Source organism: Neolamprologus brichardi, chromosome 14 (genome assembly GCF_056152115.1).
Source record: "Neolamprologus brichardi isolate AB-2024 chromosome 14, ASM5615211v1, whole genome shotgun sequence".
NCBI classification, from domain to species: domain Eukaryota; kingdom Metazoa; phylum Chordata; class Actinopteri; order Cichliformes; family Cichlidae; genus Neolamprologus; species Neolamprologus brichardi.
Genome location: NC_142117.1, coordinates 21888811 through 21906792, shown reverse-complemented (window position 1 = coordinate 21906792; position 17982 = coordinate 21888811). Strand labels below are relative to the sequence as shown.

The 17982-nt window shown below is 40.6% G+C and overlaps 1 protein-coding gene across 1 annotated transcript in view; it reads right to left on the bottom strand.

The window, feature by feature from the left end:
• Nucleotides 1-17982, bottom strand: part of LOC118454550 (uncharacterized) — a 53114-nt gene that overhangs the window by 28447 nt on the left and 6685 nt on the right. Inside the window, exons 19-49 of the mRNA XM_087851632.1 lie at nucleotides 17753-17905; nucleotides 16630-16831; nucleotides 16334-16474; nucleotides 16056-16241; nucleotides 15713-15784; nucleotides 15491-15617; nucleotides 15269-15402; nucleotides 14753-14941; nucleotides 14387-14536; nucleotides 13671-13850; nucleotides 13001-13117; nucleotides 12302-12451; nucleotides 12065-12217; nucleotides 11641-11856; nucleotides 9620-9724; nucleotides 8906-9050; nucleotides 8562-8773; nucleotides 8156-8374; nucleotides 7928-8034; nucleotides 6119-6272; nucleotides 5661-5760; nucleotides 5300-5472; nucleotides 3804-4040; nucleotides 3510-3685; nucleotides 3094-3214; nucleotides 2660-2810; nucleotides 2306-2445; nucleotides 1975-2121; nucleotides 1485-1607; nucleotides 884-1039; nucleotides 9-125 (exon numbers count right to left, since the gene is read on the bottom strand). Coding sequence (XP_087707758.1) covers nucleotides 9-125; nucleotides 884-1039; nucleotides 1485-1607; nucleotides 1975-2121; nucleotides 2306-2445; nucleotides 2660-2810; nucleotides 3094-3214; nucleotides 3510-3685; nucleotides 3804-4040; nucleotides 5300-5472; nucleotides 5661-5760; nucleotides 6119-6272; nucleotides 7928-8034; nucleotides 8156-8374; nucleotides 8562-8773; nucleotides 8906-9050; nucleotides 9620-9724; nucleotides 11641-11856; nucleotides 12065-12217; nucleotides 12302-12451; nucleotides 13001-13117; nucleotides 13671-13850; nucleotides 14387-14536; nucleotides 14753-14941; nucleotides 15269-15402; nucleotides 15491-15617; nucleotides 15713-15784; nucleotides 16056-16241; nucleotides 16334-16474; nucleotides 16630-16831; nucleotides 17753-17905 — 4753 coding nt within the window. The remainder of the gene's footprint in view (nucleotides 1-8; nucleotides 126-883; nucleotides 1040-1484; nucleotides 1608-1974; nucleotides 2122-2305; nucleotides 2446-2659; nucleotides 2811-3093; nucleotides 3215-3509; nucleotides 3686-3803; nucleotides 4041-5299; nucleotides 5473-5660; nucleotides 5761-6118; nucleotides 6273-7927; nucleotides 8035-8155; nucleotides 8375-8561; nucleotides 8774-8905; nucleotides 9051-9619; nucleotides 9725-11640; nucleotides 11857-12064; nucleotides 12218-12301; nucleotides 12452-13000; nucleotides 13118-13670; nucleotides 13851-14386; nucleotides 14537-14752; nucleotides 14942-15268; nucleotides 15403-15490; nucleotides 15618-15712; nucleotides 15785-16055; nucleotides 16242-16333; nucleotides 16475-16629; nucleotides 16832-17752; nucleotides 17906-17982) is intronic.

The window sequence follows — 17982 nt, the reverse complement described above, 5'->3', positions numbered from 1 at the left end:
TGCATTACCCGCTGGGCAGCTGTTACAAGCCGGATGTCCAGACAAGGACTGAAATGTGCCAGGAGTACAGCCAGTCAGCTCCGCGCTACCACGCGGGCATGCATAGCCAGGTGGGCACTGGTGACCTGCCAAGCACATAATGAAAAATCCAAACTGTCATTGTTTACAATGAAAACAAAATTTGAACAAAACAAAACAAAACAGAAAATGATAGTGCTGCCATGACACGTCCTCTTAATTTCTTTTATGTACCAATTATGCATGAAATAAGCACATCTGGTGTATTTTCCCAGGCTCAGTGTCCATGGAAACAAAGCAATGAAAAGGACAGTGGCTCTTATCAGTATTACCGCTGTACAACAATCCTGTGGGAGGAAAGGAGAGCAGAAAGCGGGCTCAGCAGCAGGTGCTTTGTCTTGACAGACATGAGCTTGTGGCTATTTATAGGTTCTGCCCCATTTCATGCTCAAATTAGCAAAACATCTTTATAATAAAAGGTAAAAAGGCAACAAAGAACCTCTAGGTGTACGTGTAATATAACAGGAGAAGGATAGTTTATGGGTGGGATAAAAACCTCTCTAGTATATTTCGAGCATCTTTTACTATGTAGATTATTACAGAAGCAAGCCTCAAAGTAGAGCGTTACAGTTAAAATGACAGACAAAAGAGCTGATTCTAGTTAAATGCCAAATTTAAACGTGTAAAATGAAAACAATCTGGTTATTCTAGTTAAGACAACATATGTCGTCTCAAAAAATGAAGGGATAAGTTGAAAGTGAGCAAAAGAGATAAAGTTGGCCTATACTGTATGTGATCACATGCTACATGAAAGTGCAAAGACCACTGTTAAACCTGAGTTGACCCGCAGTGATGTGTACTCCACCTGGCTGATGTCCAGACGCTGATCCTGCTGGACAGAACCACCCAGGGGGACAGAGGAGGTCAGCAGAAGTCTGAGCCCATGAAGGGCAGTAAGAGCCTGGGTAACAAGCTTCACAGTCCGCCTCGGACTCAGCCGCAGACCTCGCAGAGAAGGTGCCTGAATGGAGGAAACAAATGATCATGGAAGTACATAGACACAGACAAAGAAAGACAAAAATACAAAAGACACAGCTTGGAATAACTGTCATTTTTCACACTGAAGTAGAAAAAATGACAGTAGTAGGCTCCATTAATTCATCTGGTTAAGTAGCTAGCTGCTCATCATGACAGCTTTATTGGACTGCTGTTGAGTTTTATGACCTTCTCTAAAGTTCTGGATAAATAAGCCATTATACTTTACCTCTGAGAGCTTTATGTCATTGTATACTACCTTTGGAGACAGTGTAATAAAAACCAAGCGTACTTGTAAAACGCTATAGCTGATGCTGTTGATGAACATATTCATCATACAGCTTTATCACAAAACTTTCAGAGTAATAGAAATAATTTTGTCCTTATTTTTTCCAAGGTCTTTCTTGACTGTCTCTTGTTTTTTTTTTTACCTGGAGGACATGGGCTGGGCTTTGCACTCCCTCTAGGACAATAGTAGCCTTCAAGACACACATCTCCATGGAACTGACCCAGGGTTGATTCACCAGGAAGTGGGGATGGAGATAGGGTATCTCCTGTAACTGAGACAATAGACCTTTATTGGATGTCATTACTCATTAGGTAAGTGAATGACCTAAAAGGCCAGAGCCATTTTCTGCAATCACAGAAAGAAAAATAATAAGAGATGTAGTGGGGACTGGTAAATGTTTTGTGAAGACCTTCTCAGCTGTGCTGAGTCAAAGGGCATGAAAATGTTAAATAAAACCTGGACTGCACCGAAAGAAAATTCTGCACAGAAAGATATTTTTCAAGCTGTGTCAGATGACCTTAACTTTTTGTTGTTGTTGTTGTATTTCAAATACCATTACTAAAAAAACTAGTTTTGCATGTTTTATGCATTTATTAACACTATGTAAAGGGCAAGAGGAAGAAAACTGTCACCTGTGGTATTACCCCAAGGCGTGGCAGATCTGGATCCTTCTTTGCAGTAGAAGCCGGAGTTGCAAAGGCCAGATGGGAAGGAGAGACCGTCCTTGGCACAGAAGTGGCCAGGCAAACAAGGCTGACATGCTTCCAAAGAAACCGCTCCTGGCAAACCAAGTTTATACATTTATTATAAAATGGAAAAATAAAAATAAAAGTTAGACATTTCAACTCCACATGGTAGTTATCTTAGGAGACACTTAACAGTTTGTAACTTAAGCTACTGTAAGTCTGGGTATAATGTTCCAGTGTCAAAAACACGGAGTAATTAGTCAGTATTACATGTCACCTTCTATGGAGCTGAAAGTGCCTGCAGGGCAGGGAATCATGTAGCTGGTACCCTGTGGACAATAGGACCCTGCAGAGCAGCGGCCTCCTGTTGGGTGATCCTCTGGTTGGGGAGAAAAAGAACCCTGGATACAAAGGTAACTAAGTGCAGAGAGATGATGAGGATAGAGGTGATTGCAAGGGGTATGTGGGATTAAGGAAGTAATAGATAACAGAAGGACAGACAGGAAGAGATGGAACATATAAGGAGATTTAATTACAGAAGGGGATGGTATAAAAATATAGGGAACGAAAATGTCTTTCTTAATCTGGCTGACCGCTTAATGAAGTGTGTGTTTAGTTAGCCTGTGTTTACCCAGCAGAGCAGACCCCAGTAGGAGCAGCCAATCCAGAGGAACTGCAGTATCTCCCTGGAGGGCAGAGCTCACAGTCTGACTTATTGGACAACCCCATCTGCCTGCTGAAGGTGCCAGCTGGGCACGGGAATGCTACACCATCCTGCGTTCCTGTGGATAAATATGTATAATAACTACAGATTGTCCCTGAATACACATCACTGAACAGTTTGTAAAGACCCCTCTTATCTTGATTATGCTCTATAATGGTCATTTACATAATTAGAAAGCCATTTTGTGTTAGAGTCTTTTATTAGTGTGCGCACAAAACAAGAGCAACACTATATTTAGTATTTGGCACTCATGTCACACATATCTTTATTTTATTATGCAAATGATAACCTTGTACATTTCTCATGAATGTATTACAGCAGTGATACTAATCTTCACCTACCTGATGGGCAGTAATGTCCTTTAGGACACAGCATGGGAGTGTGAGTCCCTGACACATGCCCAGTGTCAACATCCACTAAGCCAGCACAGTAAAATCCCGCAGGACACTTAACACAGTCTGGCTGTAAAGAAACAAATGATGCAGAGTTTTCTACACATTACATACAAAATGATAACTACACTAATATCAGCAGATGTTAGAATTGGATGCCAGCCTCACAATAAATAAAAACCCACCTTCTGTTGATCATATATAGTTAGTTATTAACCTTATTCCAGATTTACTTTTTTAAATAGTTTTCAAAACACCATATCAAGCCTATATATGGCTTGTACACGATCACAGTCATGACAGTTGTATAGTATGTGCACCTTGCCTATTAAAAATAAGCAACCATTCATCCTCATGTTTCTCACCTGTCCTGGTAAATGTTGGTAGGTCCCTGGCAAGCAGGGTACCTGTCTATCAGAACCAGGTGGGCATCTGCTTCCAGGTGAGCAGGTTTTTGAATTGTTTTTTCCGCCTGGACAATAAGAGCCAACTGGGCACATTTGAGAAGGGAAAGAGAGCCCTCTGGTGTCACACATGAAACCTAAAAACATAAGCAACACTGTTAAGCAGATACAGATGTGATATGAAGGGATTATTACCCTATAATTCAAAGAATGTAAGTGAAGCTTTATCTTCTTGAAAATGCAACGATTTCCAACCTGGAGGACAATGCAGGCAGTCACTAAGATGACTGTTTCTGGTTTGGTTGCTGTAATGACCTGTTGGACAGGGAACTGGTGCTGATGAGCCCTGGGCACAGTAATGACCTTTAGGACATCTGTCACCTGTGACCCCACCATCCTCCGGTGTGCGTGACCAGGCCCCAGAGACACAGTAATACCCTGCGCCACACTGACCTGATGGAGCACCTTTCCCAGGATGTGCACAGAAAAAGCCTGGTTTGAGAAGAAATAATGTTGATATCAACTCGAAGGGAATATTACCACCAATAACACCAGGAAATGAAAATGAATAAAAAGCACTGTATATAGTTTCAGTTTTAATGGAGAGAGACAGAATATCAACCAAAAATTCATCCTCAAGCAAAACATGGCTATTTTTGGTAAGAGGTTTCCTCTTTAGGTTTCTTGGCTGCTGTTACCTTGATGGTATATTTTGTGTCACTGCTGGATGACCCATCCACAAATCATCTTAAATGTTATGGCTGAGAAAAGGAGGTTCCTGTGCAAAATGTTGTGGTACATGTCCCTGCTAAGTTGCCCTGTACCCTTAGAAGAACATGAACCCAAAGCATAATGTTTCTACTTCCATGCTTCACTATGGGGATGATGGTCTTTGTGTCATAGTCAGTATTTCTCTTCCTCCAAACACAGCAGTTTGAGTTGAGGCAAAGAGCTCAATTTCAGTGTATTCTGACCTCAGCACTTTCTCCCTAAGCCTTCTCTGAAACATTTAGATGTTCACTGGCAAACTTAAGATGGGTCTGTAAATGTGCCTTCTTGAGCAGGAGACACCGTAATATATTACCAGTGTTGTTCTTGGTGATTGTGGTCCCAACTATCTTCTGATCCTTAATACGCTCCTCTCACGCAGTTTTGGTTTGATCCACCATCTTTCTCATGATCATCCTCACCCCATGAGGCAGGATCTTGCGTGGACTCCATCTGACGGGCATTTTATATATATTTTTCATTTCTGAAACAGTTATCATCTCCTCACGAAGCTTCTTTATGATGATTGATTGATTGCTTGCTTGCTTGCTTGCTTGATTGCTTGATTGATTGATTGATTGATTGATTGATCTGTGACAGCCAGAATTCTGGCTGTGTTGTATGGGATCTAATATCTATTTCCCTCAATCACATGCAATTCATATGTGTTTTATACAGTTTTATACAAATACATTATACTTTTGTATATTATACTTTTGTATAATGTATTGTGTCTCTCTCCATTTAAATGAAACTACCATAACAATTATACACTGTTCATGTTATTTTAAGTGAGCAAAATCTAACTCAGCAGGGGATCAAATAATTATTTCCATCACTGTGTCTATTCATTTACTCCTTAATGACATGTTTAATAATAACTGTTTTTTGACTAATTTTAATATACAATGTTAAATTAAACACTGGGCCAACTACTTAACCTTTAATACAGTGACATTTAATTGCCATAAATGATGTGTGACCTGGAGGGCACGGAAGACAGTCCTGGGGTTTTGCCATCTGAGTGTGGGGATTGATAGTTCCAACTGGACAGGGGTACTGGTGTTCGGCCCAGGTCCCAGATGGACAGTAATGACCCACTGGACACTCATAACTCTCTGTCAGAGAGCTATTAATTGTGCCAGGACAATAAAAGCTATGCAGACAAAAACAGGATAGAATAATTTATCTTGTAGCAACAAAACTGAATGTAATTGTGTATACACGTATATACAGTATAAAAATCACTCATGCACTACTCTATGTACAGTTACGGGTCTTGGTCATTTTTCTGTATCAGTTTACAGTCTCAAGTGACTGTGCAAGGCTGATAAGTGAGTTTACCCCTGAGGACAGGCACTGCAGCTGGCTTGGCCATCTTCTGTGCTGATGGTTCCCAAGGGGCAGCGCTGAGGAGCCACAGAGCCCTCAGAGCAGTAATAACCTGGTTGTGTGAAGACAAGAGTCATGAAATAGATGCACACTGAAGCACAAACTAAGACATGCAAAAACCACGGAGAGAGGCTTCGATTTCCAGTGTGAGTCGAGTAGCTGCTTATGTGTAGCCCTATTATCATGAAAGAGTTTTGCTTACCTTTTCATGAAACTTGCTTATGTGAACTTTAAACCTCCCAATCCTTTCGCACTTCCAACAGTGTTAACGCTGCCTGATTAAATCATCCAGACATTTCTTTTGTTTTGTTTTTTATATTTGTTTTTAATCTGTCCTGGTATATTTTATTTTGACCAGGTTCTGCTGGGTTTTTGAATAGTAAGCTACAGATTCAAGGGGATCTGATCACCTTTTGGGCACGGCCCTCCGTGACTGTCTCTTAAAGGAGGTTCAGGACGCTCTGCACCACCAGAGCAGAAGAAACCTTGCCAGCATTTTCCTGAAGGTGCCGAGAGCCCCGCAGCATCACAATAGTAACCTGGGAGACATGGCTGACAGTCCTCCTGAGAGAAATAATGATAAAAACAAAGAGGGAGAGGGATTAGGGAAAGAGAAAGACAGGCAATAAGAAAAAGAAAAATGTGCTTTGTTTGCAATATTAATATTGAACTACACATCGACTGGCTATTACAGTGAATGACAGAAATAATCATGTAAGTTACTGTGTAAACAGTTTTTCACAATTGCTAAGATCCATTCCTTAAACCCTTAAAGACGTATCTCAAAATTGTAAACAAAAAACCACAATGAAACAGTTTCACTTGTGCTCGAACCCACATAGTAGTTTTCAAATCATCCACACAATTAAACAAAACAAAAACACTGCTCAGTATTCATTACGCACCAGAGCAAAACACATTGTTCAGGACACGGAGCTCTCATGTCTCATGTTGTTTTTAAGTCTTGCAAACTTTATGCGGCTAATTTATAAATGCATAAAAATGATTCAAATATTAAATAAAAGCCATAATGAACAAAATGTTGAGCTTCCTTTAAGATAACACGGTAAAGAATCAAGACGGCAGATTATGGTGGCAGAGAGGATGTGCTAAGATTAGGTTGTTCACTTTGTTCTACATCCAGTAATCACACAATACGAAGTGTTACATATTGTGCTATTTGTCTTCTACTTTTAATGCCATACATTGCTCGCATCAACCTTCAACTTACCTTTGCTTGCTGTATATTCTGAACAGGCTTACATCAGTTCCATCACATCTGTGCTGTAGCTGTCTTTTCAACTTCAGTGTGAATCACTGTGGACCATCTAGTTTGGTAATGTTTTTAGGTTTTACAAAATGAGATCAAAGTGTGTCTAAAAAAGTGAAAACTGTTCAAAGTTTGATTGATTCAATAAACTGTTTTGGATATTGAGAATTTACTTCAGAGAATAGGAGTCAGTGTGGAGGATTGAGTGAACCGATGTATCTCTCAGGTCCTGTCTCGGGGCTTTGCTGGATTTTTCCCTTATTTTTAGGACATGATTTTCATCTGCTTTACTTTTTTAGGTCTGACACTTATTCCTTTGTCCTGCACCTGTTTTTCATGGACACACAGCACACCATGCCAAGATATGCCAGGTTTTCAGCTAATAGCACTTTGGAAATCACCTTGTTAGTTCAAAAACACTATTTTATGCCTGCCATACTGTGTTATCTTTGGCATTTTTCATAGATTTCCTAAAGCAATGGGAACAAATGATGTGTTTCGTCATTCGACTGGCTGCTAGTAACAAAGTGCCTAAAGATAGAATTTAAAATGGGCTCCTTGCTAAGGTGACTATTATGTATAAATACAGCACAGTTAGGTGCCTTTTTATGCTTGAATGATTCCAAAGTCTGTGAATTAACAAAAAGAAAAGCAATCCTTTGAAAACGGTCTGGATGGAAAATGAGTGGGGAAAAAAGTAGACAATGTCTAAACAAAAACTTTGAAAGGCCTTCAGAAATTTAGGAAAACTAGTGTCATTCCTTCAAAGCAAAACATACAGAAATGAGGGGTGATGTCAGATTTTAATTCTAAACTAAATAAATTAGCAACTTTTCTAAACAGCAAGTAAAGAATCATGAGAATATTTCCACTTTTTCATCTTAGTTTTGATAGGAAAGCCAGGACAGCCCTTAAGTGTAATAATTTGAGTATGTTGAGTTAAAGCTACCTCTGAGACTAACTTGGTCTGGTTAGAAAATGTTCCTCGTGGACACGGCAGAGGCTTAACCGTGGCCTGGGGACAGTAATGACCAGCAGGACATGGCCCTCCTTTTCCTGGTGAGAGACACAGCATCAGCAATCAAATTTTGCCACATATAAGTGAGACAACACATAGTATTACCAGAATGTAATTTGCTTTATTGCAGTTCTTGCTGTTCTAAAGAAGCATGTTCACCTGCAGCCACTGAGAAAGGCTGTGGAGAGATGTTTCCATATGAGCAGTAATATCCTTTCTGACACGGCCCAGTGACAGCTGTGCCATTTCTGGAAGAGCAGTAATGGCCGGCGTCACACTGCCTGCACTGCAAGACAGACTCATAGCCGGGGTCAGGACCATAAGTTCCCTCTGGACAGCTTCTCAAGTCAAATCCAGTTCCTTGGGGGCAGTAAAAGCCTGCAGGTCATAAAACAAACAAAGGGAAATTTGGAAATAAAGGATTAAGGATAAAAAAAAATATCAAATCCCTTTGTTGTTTTGGGGGGGGGGGGGGGATTTTGCAGAATTTCTCTTGATAATTTAAATAAAATAGCTTACAAATGCCACTGTATTATACGGACAACCAAAACAGCAAATCACAAACCTGCAGGACAAAGGTACAACGAGCCAGACACACAATACCAGCCTGGCAGACAAGGTTCACACTGAGTAGCATGTGTAACAGCCACATATGTCCCTGGTTCACAGGGCACAGGTTGAACAGTTCCCTCAGGGCAGTAGTAACCCTCAGGACAGGGTCCCCCTGTATTTCCATCAGTGGGAGTAGATGTGACAGCTCCCTCTATGCAGTAGTATCTGCATAAGGAAAAGACAGCATGAAAATTCTGGGGATAAAAATGATATTTACATTATTTGCTATATGTATATATATAACAAAGACGATGATGATGTGATGGTTATTTCTTTAATCATCACAATCTGGTGTACCCTGCACGACAGGACCCACTGGGTTTAGTAAGGCCAGCAGAGTTGCAATAAAAACCCCCAAGACAGGGTTTGCAGTCCTCCTGGCTATGCAGTCCTGAGCTGTTTGACCAGCTTCCTTCAGGGCACGCTTCAGGACCTGTGGTGCCTGCAAAGATGGCACAAGTGCAAAAACACATCTTGATTCCAAGAAACAGAATGACTGCCACACTACAATAAAGACAGCAGTTATTAAACGTAGCAAAAAAATGTAATTTAAGACACTGTACTCAAAATTCAGCTACAACTAAATAACTGTCATGCACCCATTGTTGGGTCCAGGGTTGAGGAATTTAGGGCAAGATGTAGCTGTAGGCTAAACAAGAAGTTTACCTTACAGCTGCATTTTTAAGACATGTGTCAATGCCTCAAGTTAAAGAGAACAAGCACACAAATTAATTTAATGAGAACTACATCAAAAGTTGCAAGAAAACATGTTTCTGAACGTCCTTTAGCACTCTAAATGCTAATTAGTGTGACTAAAACTTGGCAGCCATAGACTATAAAAGAGAAGAATGTTAAAATCCTCACACAGTATAAATTTGGTTACATTAGCTTAAAAAGCAAGCTGCATCAGCACTGTGTTACAAAAAAAGTGATGTGTATCTCTGAAACTTGCATCATCATTACAGCAGCAACTGTGGGCAACTGCTTGTTTGGGGAAGACAGATGAGGTACCTGAGGGGCAGTAGTGACCAGGTGGACACAGGAAACCTGAGAGTCCATCCAGTGGCCTGGGAGAGGAGGCACCCTCTCTGCACCAATATCCAGCATGGCATGGTCCTATGGGTAAAATAATGTCACAACACATTTCATCGTACAGTCACATAAATATATCTGCAGTCCTGCAGTACACACTAGACGCTGCACCTTCTGGGTTTTACAACTGGATCACCAAACTAGGTCACCAAGATTAGCTTTTGATATGTGATTTTGACTTACATACCCCAGGCCAAATACAGTAAATCCAAAGCTATTTTCACTAAAGTTGAGAAAAAATGTTTATTTTTGCATTTTGGGTGAAGAGACACGTGGGATCATTGTTTTGAACTTTGCAAAAGCACTTCAAATAGCTTATCTAACAAGACATAATGAACAACATGAGTTTTGTGGGATTTACTGTGAAGTATTTTCAGTAAGACATAGTACCAAGAAGAGAAGAGAAGAGAAGAGAAGAGAAGAGAAGAGAAGAGAAGAGAAGAGAAGAGAAGAGAAGAGAAGAGAAGAGAAGAGAAGAGAAGAGAAGAGAAGATGAAACAGTTCCTCATCAACAGTTACATAAAGAAAAACAGAAACATATTACTGCACATACTCACAAACACACCCCACAAAAACAGAAAAATGTACAATTTTCAAAAACTAATAACAAACAAATCATTGTTCACTGTACACAAGACACTGAAATGAAAATATCAAAATCTGCCATCATTTTATAATGAGTAAATTCTATCATGATACGTGCAGACACCACACCTTGAAGATAAGGTCAACATCTTTAGACCATGCTCCTTTCATTTTGTTTCTCCTGGTTAGCCAGATTCCCATTTTTGCCTGACTTATGAGAAAGTTGGTAAGACAAATCTGCTTCCTCTGTGCTGATCTGTATTTGGGACCATAAATGAACATTGTATTGTCCGGCACCTGTCCATATCCAGCCAAACACTCTTCCAGCAATTTAAAGAGGGAAACTAGGACATTCAACCCACAAATGTTGCAGGTTCTTCTTAGATTGAAAAAAAAAACACAGTTACCCTCTACTCTTTGATCTGTATGTGTTAAATGTCTGTCTACGGCCACTGCCCCATGCACCACCCTTCACTGGAGAGCCACACTACGTTTCATTGGAAGGTTTGTACATGGACCTCCAGCTGTCTCTAGGAGAAGAACCTGTTACACTGAAAAAACTCAAAATCTAACCAAGTATATTTGTCTTATTTCTAGTCAAAATAGCTCATTACACTTAAAATAAGACACATTCAGCTACAGAGTAACATTTCAGTGAGATTTAGGAACTCGTTTTTAGACAGTACATTGTTCCACTGGCATTTTTCACTTATTTCAAGCAAAAATATCTTGTTTTAAGTGAAAAAACAGAATTAGAAGCCACTTCCAATACAAAGACACCCTTTGCGTATCACCCGTGTCAATATCTTTTCTTCAACCAAAACCTTTTCTGTTTACTGAGTTGCTTATACCCTATCATCCTAATTATTTTCAATACTGAGTTTATGAACATCAGATCCACGTTGATGGCACAAATAAAGGTGAACTGATGCCCCTTTCAACCAACAGGTGAACTAACTGTTCCTCATGGAGAAAGACAACCACAGCCTTGTTCATCCAAGAGCCATAAGTAATGTTCTCATGACCTACCTGTTCACCAACAGCTAGGAGAACCTGCTCCACAGTATACTGCTGGGGAGCCACAACACTGGCCCCTTTTATAACTGACAGAAGAGGTGAGCCCTTATTAAGGAACAGCCAGTTAACTTAACCTTGTTCACTCTACATCAAACAATGAAAAAAAAAACATATCTTTCCTGTTAAACAACCAAAGGGTGTGAAGAAAATTTATCTGAAATGTCAGTCTAAACGTCCAAAATCCATTTAGCAGCTCCATGCACTCACCAACCACCTTCACACTCAGTCACTCCCAGCGTGCAAGGAGAGGAGAAGAGAGAAGACTTTCAGATTCTCACCTGCTGGCTCTGACAGTCCAACAGAAGGACAGTAACGTCCAGATGCACAAGGCATGCAGCCAGCTGAGCTGTCTATATGCTCTCTTGGGTTAAAGGAGCCTATGGGGCAAGGGTATTGGTTGGGCAGAGCTGTACCTGGAGGACAGTAATGTCCCTTAGGGCAGGGCCTCAGCAAGGACACATTAGCTGCACCCAAACTTGAATCACAGTAGTAACCTTAAAGGAGAGATTATTTTAAATTAACAATATCAATGTGGGAAAAGGGTAAAAAAAATTACACATTTATATTGGTGGCATTAGGGAAAAATTCAACAATCTTGCAAGCATTTAAAAAAAGCAATCAACTTCAATAAACACTTCTTCAACCACTTATGAAAAGGCTAAATAACAATGTTGAAAAAGTCAATGGATTTAGGTGTCCTACCTGCCCCACAGATGGCACAGGATGCCTGTTTTTCTCTATCCTGATAGGTTCCTGATGGGCACGGCTCTGGGGATGAACTACCCTCTAAGCAGAAGTGACCAGGAGGACATGGCAGAGCCATAGCCACAGTCTGACCAGGAGGACACCAGTATCCTATGGAGAATTACAGAAATACAGTAGTGTAAAAAGACAGGACACAGGTGTTCATCGAACATGTGATCAAATTTATGAACTGACCATCGCTGCAGAGTCCAGTTGGAGCCCTGAGGCCTGTTGTTCTGCAGAAGAAGCCTGATGTACAAGCCTGACAGCCCTTCACACTGGTCAGGCCTGACACTGGGGAAAAAGTACCAGCAGGACAAAACTCTGGCTCCCCAGACCCCTCAACTGCAGAGAAAAATAAATGTAGTTTAGGCCACCATTCATTCCTTCTATTCATTCATCCTTTCTGAGTTCCAGTGCCTACACAGGGTTGAAGGGTGTTGGAAATTATAGCCATCCACCACGCAGAATGTATAAGGGAACACTCTACACAGGTCAACAAAAAAACAGAAACATGCTGAGTCATACTTAAACCTGTGGGTAATTCAGGGTGTCCAATCCACCTGACTCATAGTTATAGCTACTTTGGCATCTCCAGTCTACTTAATATGCATGCCAAGGAAGAATGCAGACATAGTGCCACTTTAGAAACTTGGCATTTCAGCCATAGAAACAATTCAAAACTGTTTCTAACACATATCCAGTGTATACTGGGTGTTGGCAAATGTACGTAAACATAGTTTTCCCCATTAAACTTGTGTCCACAGTGTTAAAATTGCTGTTGACTCAGTGTATTGTACTTTCCTTTTCACCAAGCCTTTTACTTTGCACTTCGGCTTAAAAAGTTGGCAAGATGTCGATACAATCCTTCCAAGGAAGTAATGCTGGGCTTACCACAGTATGTCCCAGGTGGACAGATGTTGCCTGTTTCTCCATCTGTTGGTCTGGCCTCAGTGGCTCCTCCTACACAATAATACCCAGGGGAGCAGGGGCCCATTGGCAGAGCTAAACCTTTTGAGCAAAATGACTAAATTGGTTATTTTGATTGTGCACAGCCAAAAAAATATTATCTATAAGTTGGCTAGAGATTGGCATCCCCTCAAGTGGAACAACAAGAATATTTCAGAAACCTCCTGGAACTGAACTGTCCAATTTACTTATTTACTTTTTTAAATACATTATACAGCAATGAAATCACATGGCACAGATTTGTCATAACTGTAACATCGATATACATAGAGGCAGAACACACAACACACAATCTATAGCTGCATAGGCCAAAAGGAGAGCCAAACCCATTCTGCACATTGTGTTTATGTGCTGAAAGAAAAATGATTTCCTTGCTACTAAAATTGATCCTTAAGTATGATTTCACTGATTCATCTACACAAGGCATTTTGTAGAAGGTATAGCAGCAACTTTCAACTTCATTCTCAAAATATTATTTTGATAATATTATTTTATATAGTATAAATATTATTTTATTTCTTTGTCACAAATTTAGCTGAGAACCTATATGTAACAATATGCCTATTGTAGCCTAGTAAACAGCGTGTTTGTGCACCTGAGACATTACAGAAGGTTCCGGGTGGGCAAGGTAGGGGCTCTGAGCTGCCTAAGGGGCAATAAAATCCTGCCTGGCAGCGCCCCCCTGTGGATGTAGCTGGACAAAGACAGTTGGCATTTGTATAATTGTCAAGGTCAAAGGGCTGGGAGTTCCACGCTGCAGAGACACAGAACCAACCTGAGAGGAACAAACAGCAAGAAACAAAGCAAGATATCACAAACTCTGTGTGATATAGTAAAGATCCTGCAGCTGACACGTCTAAGCATTAGTGAAACATGATTTTCTCAACATATAAATATATATATGTATATGTATACTCAACAGATGGCGATACAGAGCAAGGTGGCAGAGATGAGACAATGTTAAGAAATGTCTTAATAAACCAGTTACTCAGGTTTCCACACCAGTCTATCACTTGTGTGCATTATGTGTCTGATGTGTTGAAGTTCATTTGCATCTTTGCACATAAATAAATAATACACAGAGAATTATTTAAAAGCCGTTGTTGTTGCTGAAGTGTGACTGGTGTTGAGCTGTGATGTTTCGTGTTTCATGTGCACTCTTTGTTCCCTACTCTAAAATCTTCCAGACTGTTTTGCTGGGCCCCGGAGACACGTACGCTGGCACAGAGGACAAAGTCCTGACACTGAGAAACTAGGCTGCAAGCTGTGATTGTATCTTTGGAACAAATGAACAAAGACAATGTTACTGACCAGCTTTGCATTTTCCAGACACTTTGGTCAGCCTTTCCTTCTCACAGTAGTGTCCTGGAGGACAAGGCAGGCAGCTGTCCAGACTCTGCGTCATGGGCTCTGGGTTGTAGTATCCACGTGGACAGGGAAACTGGGTGGCATGCTTAGTTCCTACACATGTAATGCAATTAGATATAAACAAGTGCCATGTGTGCAACTTCTTTTCTATTATTAAAGCTGGGGACAATAGCTTACTGAAGCTGAAACCAGCTTTCAGTTCAATACGAAGCTCACACTCTGCTTCTTTTCAGACTAAGCTGAACTTTTACTAATCATTCATTCTGATAAAGAATCATAACCATGACCACAGTTTTGGGGTGATTGTACCGTCAGGGCAGTAGAATCCAGGTGGACAGGGAAACTTGGTAAAATTGGTGGTCCTTTCTGGACAGTAGTATCCAGCAGGGCAGCGGGAACACACTGACTGGCCTGTGAGGTTGTTGTATGTTCCAGCATGGCAGGGCAAAGGGCTAGCACTACCCTCAGGGCAGTAATGAGCAGTTGGGCAAAGTCCTCCTTTTGCGCCTGGAGAGGAAAAACCAATTAGATGTGGAAATGTACTGAAATTATGGCTGCTAAGCCCTTAACGTGATAAATCTCATGATAACGCATGATTAATTCAGTAATCGCTCATTCAACAAAACACCCTCACACATTCTAGTTTCCTGTATTTATCAGCATCTGTTTCTCTTCTCTCTAAAGCCTATTCATAACATTTATATTCACACATTATACATTAGCTCTGCTTTACATGAGTTTTAATTCATGTAAAGCATGAATTAACATACATTGATTAATTATAGCTGTGCTGACATGGAATTGTATAAGCTGAATCAAGAAAACCTGTGCTTGTTGTGTCTCCCCCTGGACAGTAGAATCCAATCTGACATGGACCAGATGGACGAGTAAGACCTGCAGTGCCACAGAACTGACCCGCTGGACATGGACTACAACCAGAGGTGTCCACCAGATGAAGACTGCAACCATACAAATGTAAACACAAATGCGCATAAACATTTACAGGTCCATGGTATAATAGTGTGTGTAATATTTTGACCAACACACCTAGTAGAGAAGGTCCCTGGCGGACAAGGCATAGGCAGACTGGTGCCCTCAGGACAGTAACTTCCCTTCGGGCATGCTCCTCCTACTCCTGTGCTGAAGTTGCCATCGGGGCTCTGAAAGTTCACGCCTGGAAATGTTGCACATTTTGGTGACATTTTAGCTGTGAAAGTCGGTTTAACAGCACAAAGGCACTGAACACGCTGTATAATAGATTTGGTGTACCAGCTATGCAGTAGTAACCGGCCTGACAAGGCCCAGAGGGTTCAAACAGACCCCAATCCTCACAATAGAAGCCTGTAATTGAAGCAGAGAAAAGAGAACTTCACTGCAGTGGTAATAATTAGAAGCATTTATTGAATCACATCATAAATTACTCCTTGTTTAGTTAATTAAATGTGGTAAGTCATTCTGCCATTATCTCTTAATTATAGCAATTAGCTTTAAAAACCCCAGTTCATAAATGACGAGTTAATATATTAAAATCTAATTCAGCTAACCACTGTATCCACAGATTCCCAGTATCATTCAGGCACTTTAAAAAAAAAGCATGTTACAATACTCTCACCTGCTGGACAAAGGAGGCACTGCTCCACTTGACTGAGACCAAACTGAGGACTGTATGTACCAGGTGGGCAGGGTAGTATACCTTCAACGCCACCACCAAGACAATAGTGTCCCACCGGACACGGCTGGACACCTTCTCCAGATAGGCAATATGTTCCTATGGGGCAATCATCGCACATTTCTGCCCCTTTAAACAAAAGAGAATAATTTAATAGTGAAGTGACATCTGCATTTAAAACCACAAATATGATTTATTTGTGTTTAATTATATTTTTATACCTGTTGTGTTTGAGTAAGTCCCATCAGGGCAGAGAAGAGGAGATGCTGAGCCCATTGGACAATAATATCCAAGTGGACAAATGTCACCTGTCACACCATCAGAGGGCGCTGAAACCACTGCCCCTCCAGAACAATAATATCCTATAAATCAGAAGATGCAAACGTTTAGTGACTTCTTAAACACTGGAGAGCGTTTCATCCAATCAGTTTCTGTTTTTCTGCTTATTTTAGTGATAGACACTATGGCAATGACAGATATACACAGATCACATCAGGCACTGCTGGCACTCCATTACCTATATCACAAATTTCAGAAGGCCGGCTGAGTCCAGTACTGTTACAGTAGAGTCCTGGGGGGCAGGATAAACAAGAGGACCAGGTTTGGGCTCCCACTGTGTTACTCCAGGTTCCCACAGGACATGGGTGCTGCTGTGGGTACTTGGTTCCTTGTGGACAGATGTAGCCTGCAGGACAGACACCGCCAGACGCCACAGCCACCTGTGAGAGTGATGGGGTAATTATAAGGTGACTAAGAGCAATTAATCGGCAACAATTTTTAAAATAGTCCTTAATAATAGTAAATATCTTTGGGTGTTTTAGTGTTGAACCAAAGAAGCAGTTTGAAGAAATTAGCTTTGGAATACAAAGAAGTTTGATCATCTGACTGTTCTAGTCAGAAGTTTAAAAGTTAAAGCTGTGGGCTGTTCGATTTGGAAGCTGTCATTAATTTCCTACGCACTATCAGCAGCCTATCCAAAAAGCACTTGGGTTATTTATTTAACTAATGCAATTAGTTAAATAAATAACTAAACAGGCCTTTATATTCATGTTCATATCAAATGAAATTAGCAGTCAACGTGTGTGGAAAATGAATAGCTGCCATCAAATCAACTGCACGACACTAAAGCAGACACGTTCAACTTAAAAACCAGGACATTTCCACCTCTTTAATTGCCTTCTGTTTTTCCTTTTCTGTGCTCCTTCCCCCGCTCATATACTGCACCATGCTGACAAATTGCTTTACTTGAGCAAAAGTGAATTATAAGCATAACTCATCAACAAGCCCGTAGAAAAAAAAAAGTCAAATATTTCGCCATTTGAAACTATTCGGAAATCGATATGGTAAATATAAAGACATTTGAGACCTGAAAAGACCGTAAACCAATAAAAGCATGACAATAAATATATGATATAATATTTCAGTACCTGTAAAATAAGGAAACTGTGATTCTTAATGTGTCCGCAAATACAGCTACTGTCCCAAAAACAAATAACTCATTCTGAGATGAGCTACTATTTAAAATGCCTTTATAGAATTACAGTTTTCTGTTAATCTCAAACAAAAAACAGCATCTGATCCTTTTCAAATAAGATAATATTACCACATAGTAAATAAAGTTATTATTCATTAAATCTTACTGGTGAGGCAGTGGAAGCTCCAGAGGTGCAGTAGTGTCCTGGGTCACAGAGACCCTGAGGTTCAGAAAGACCACTTCTGCTACAGAACAAGCCTGCGTCACATGGCCGGCAATGCTGCACAGCATCACCACCAGGCTGGTCAGAGTAAGAGCCCTGAATAATAAGAATCGTTTTTAATAGGGTGGGATTTATGGGAGGAAATTCAAAATCATGAAGACAGAGTGAAGAAG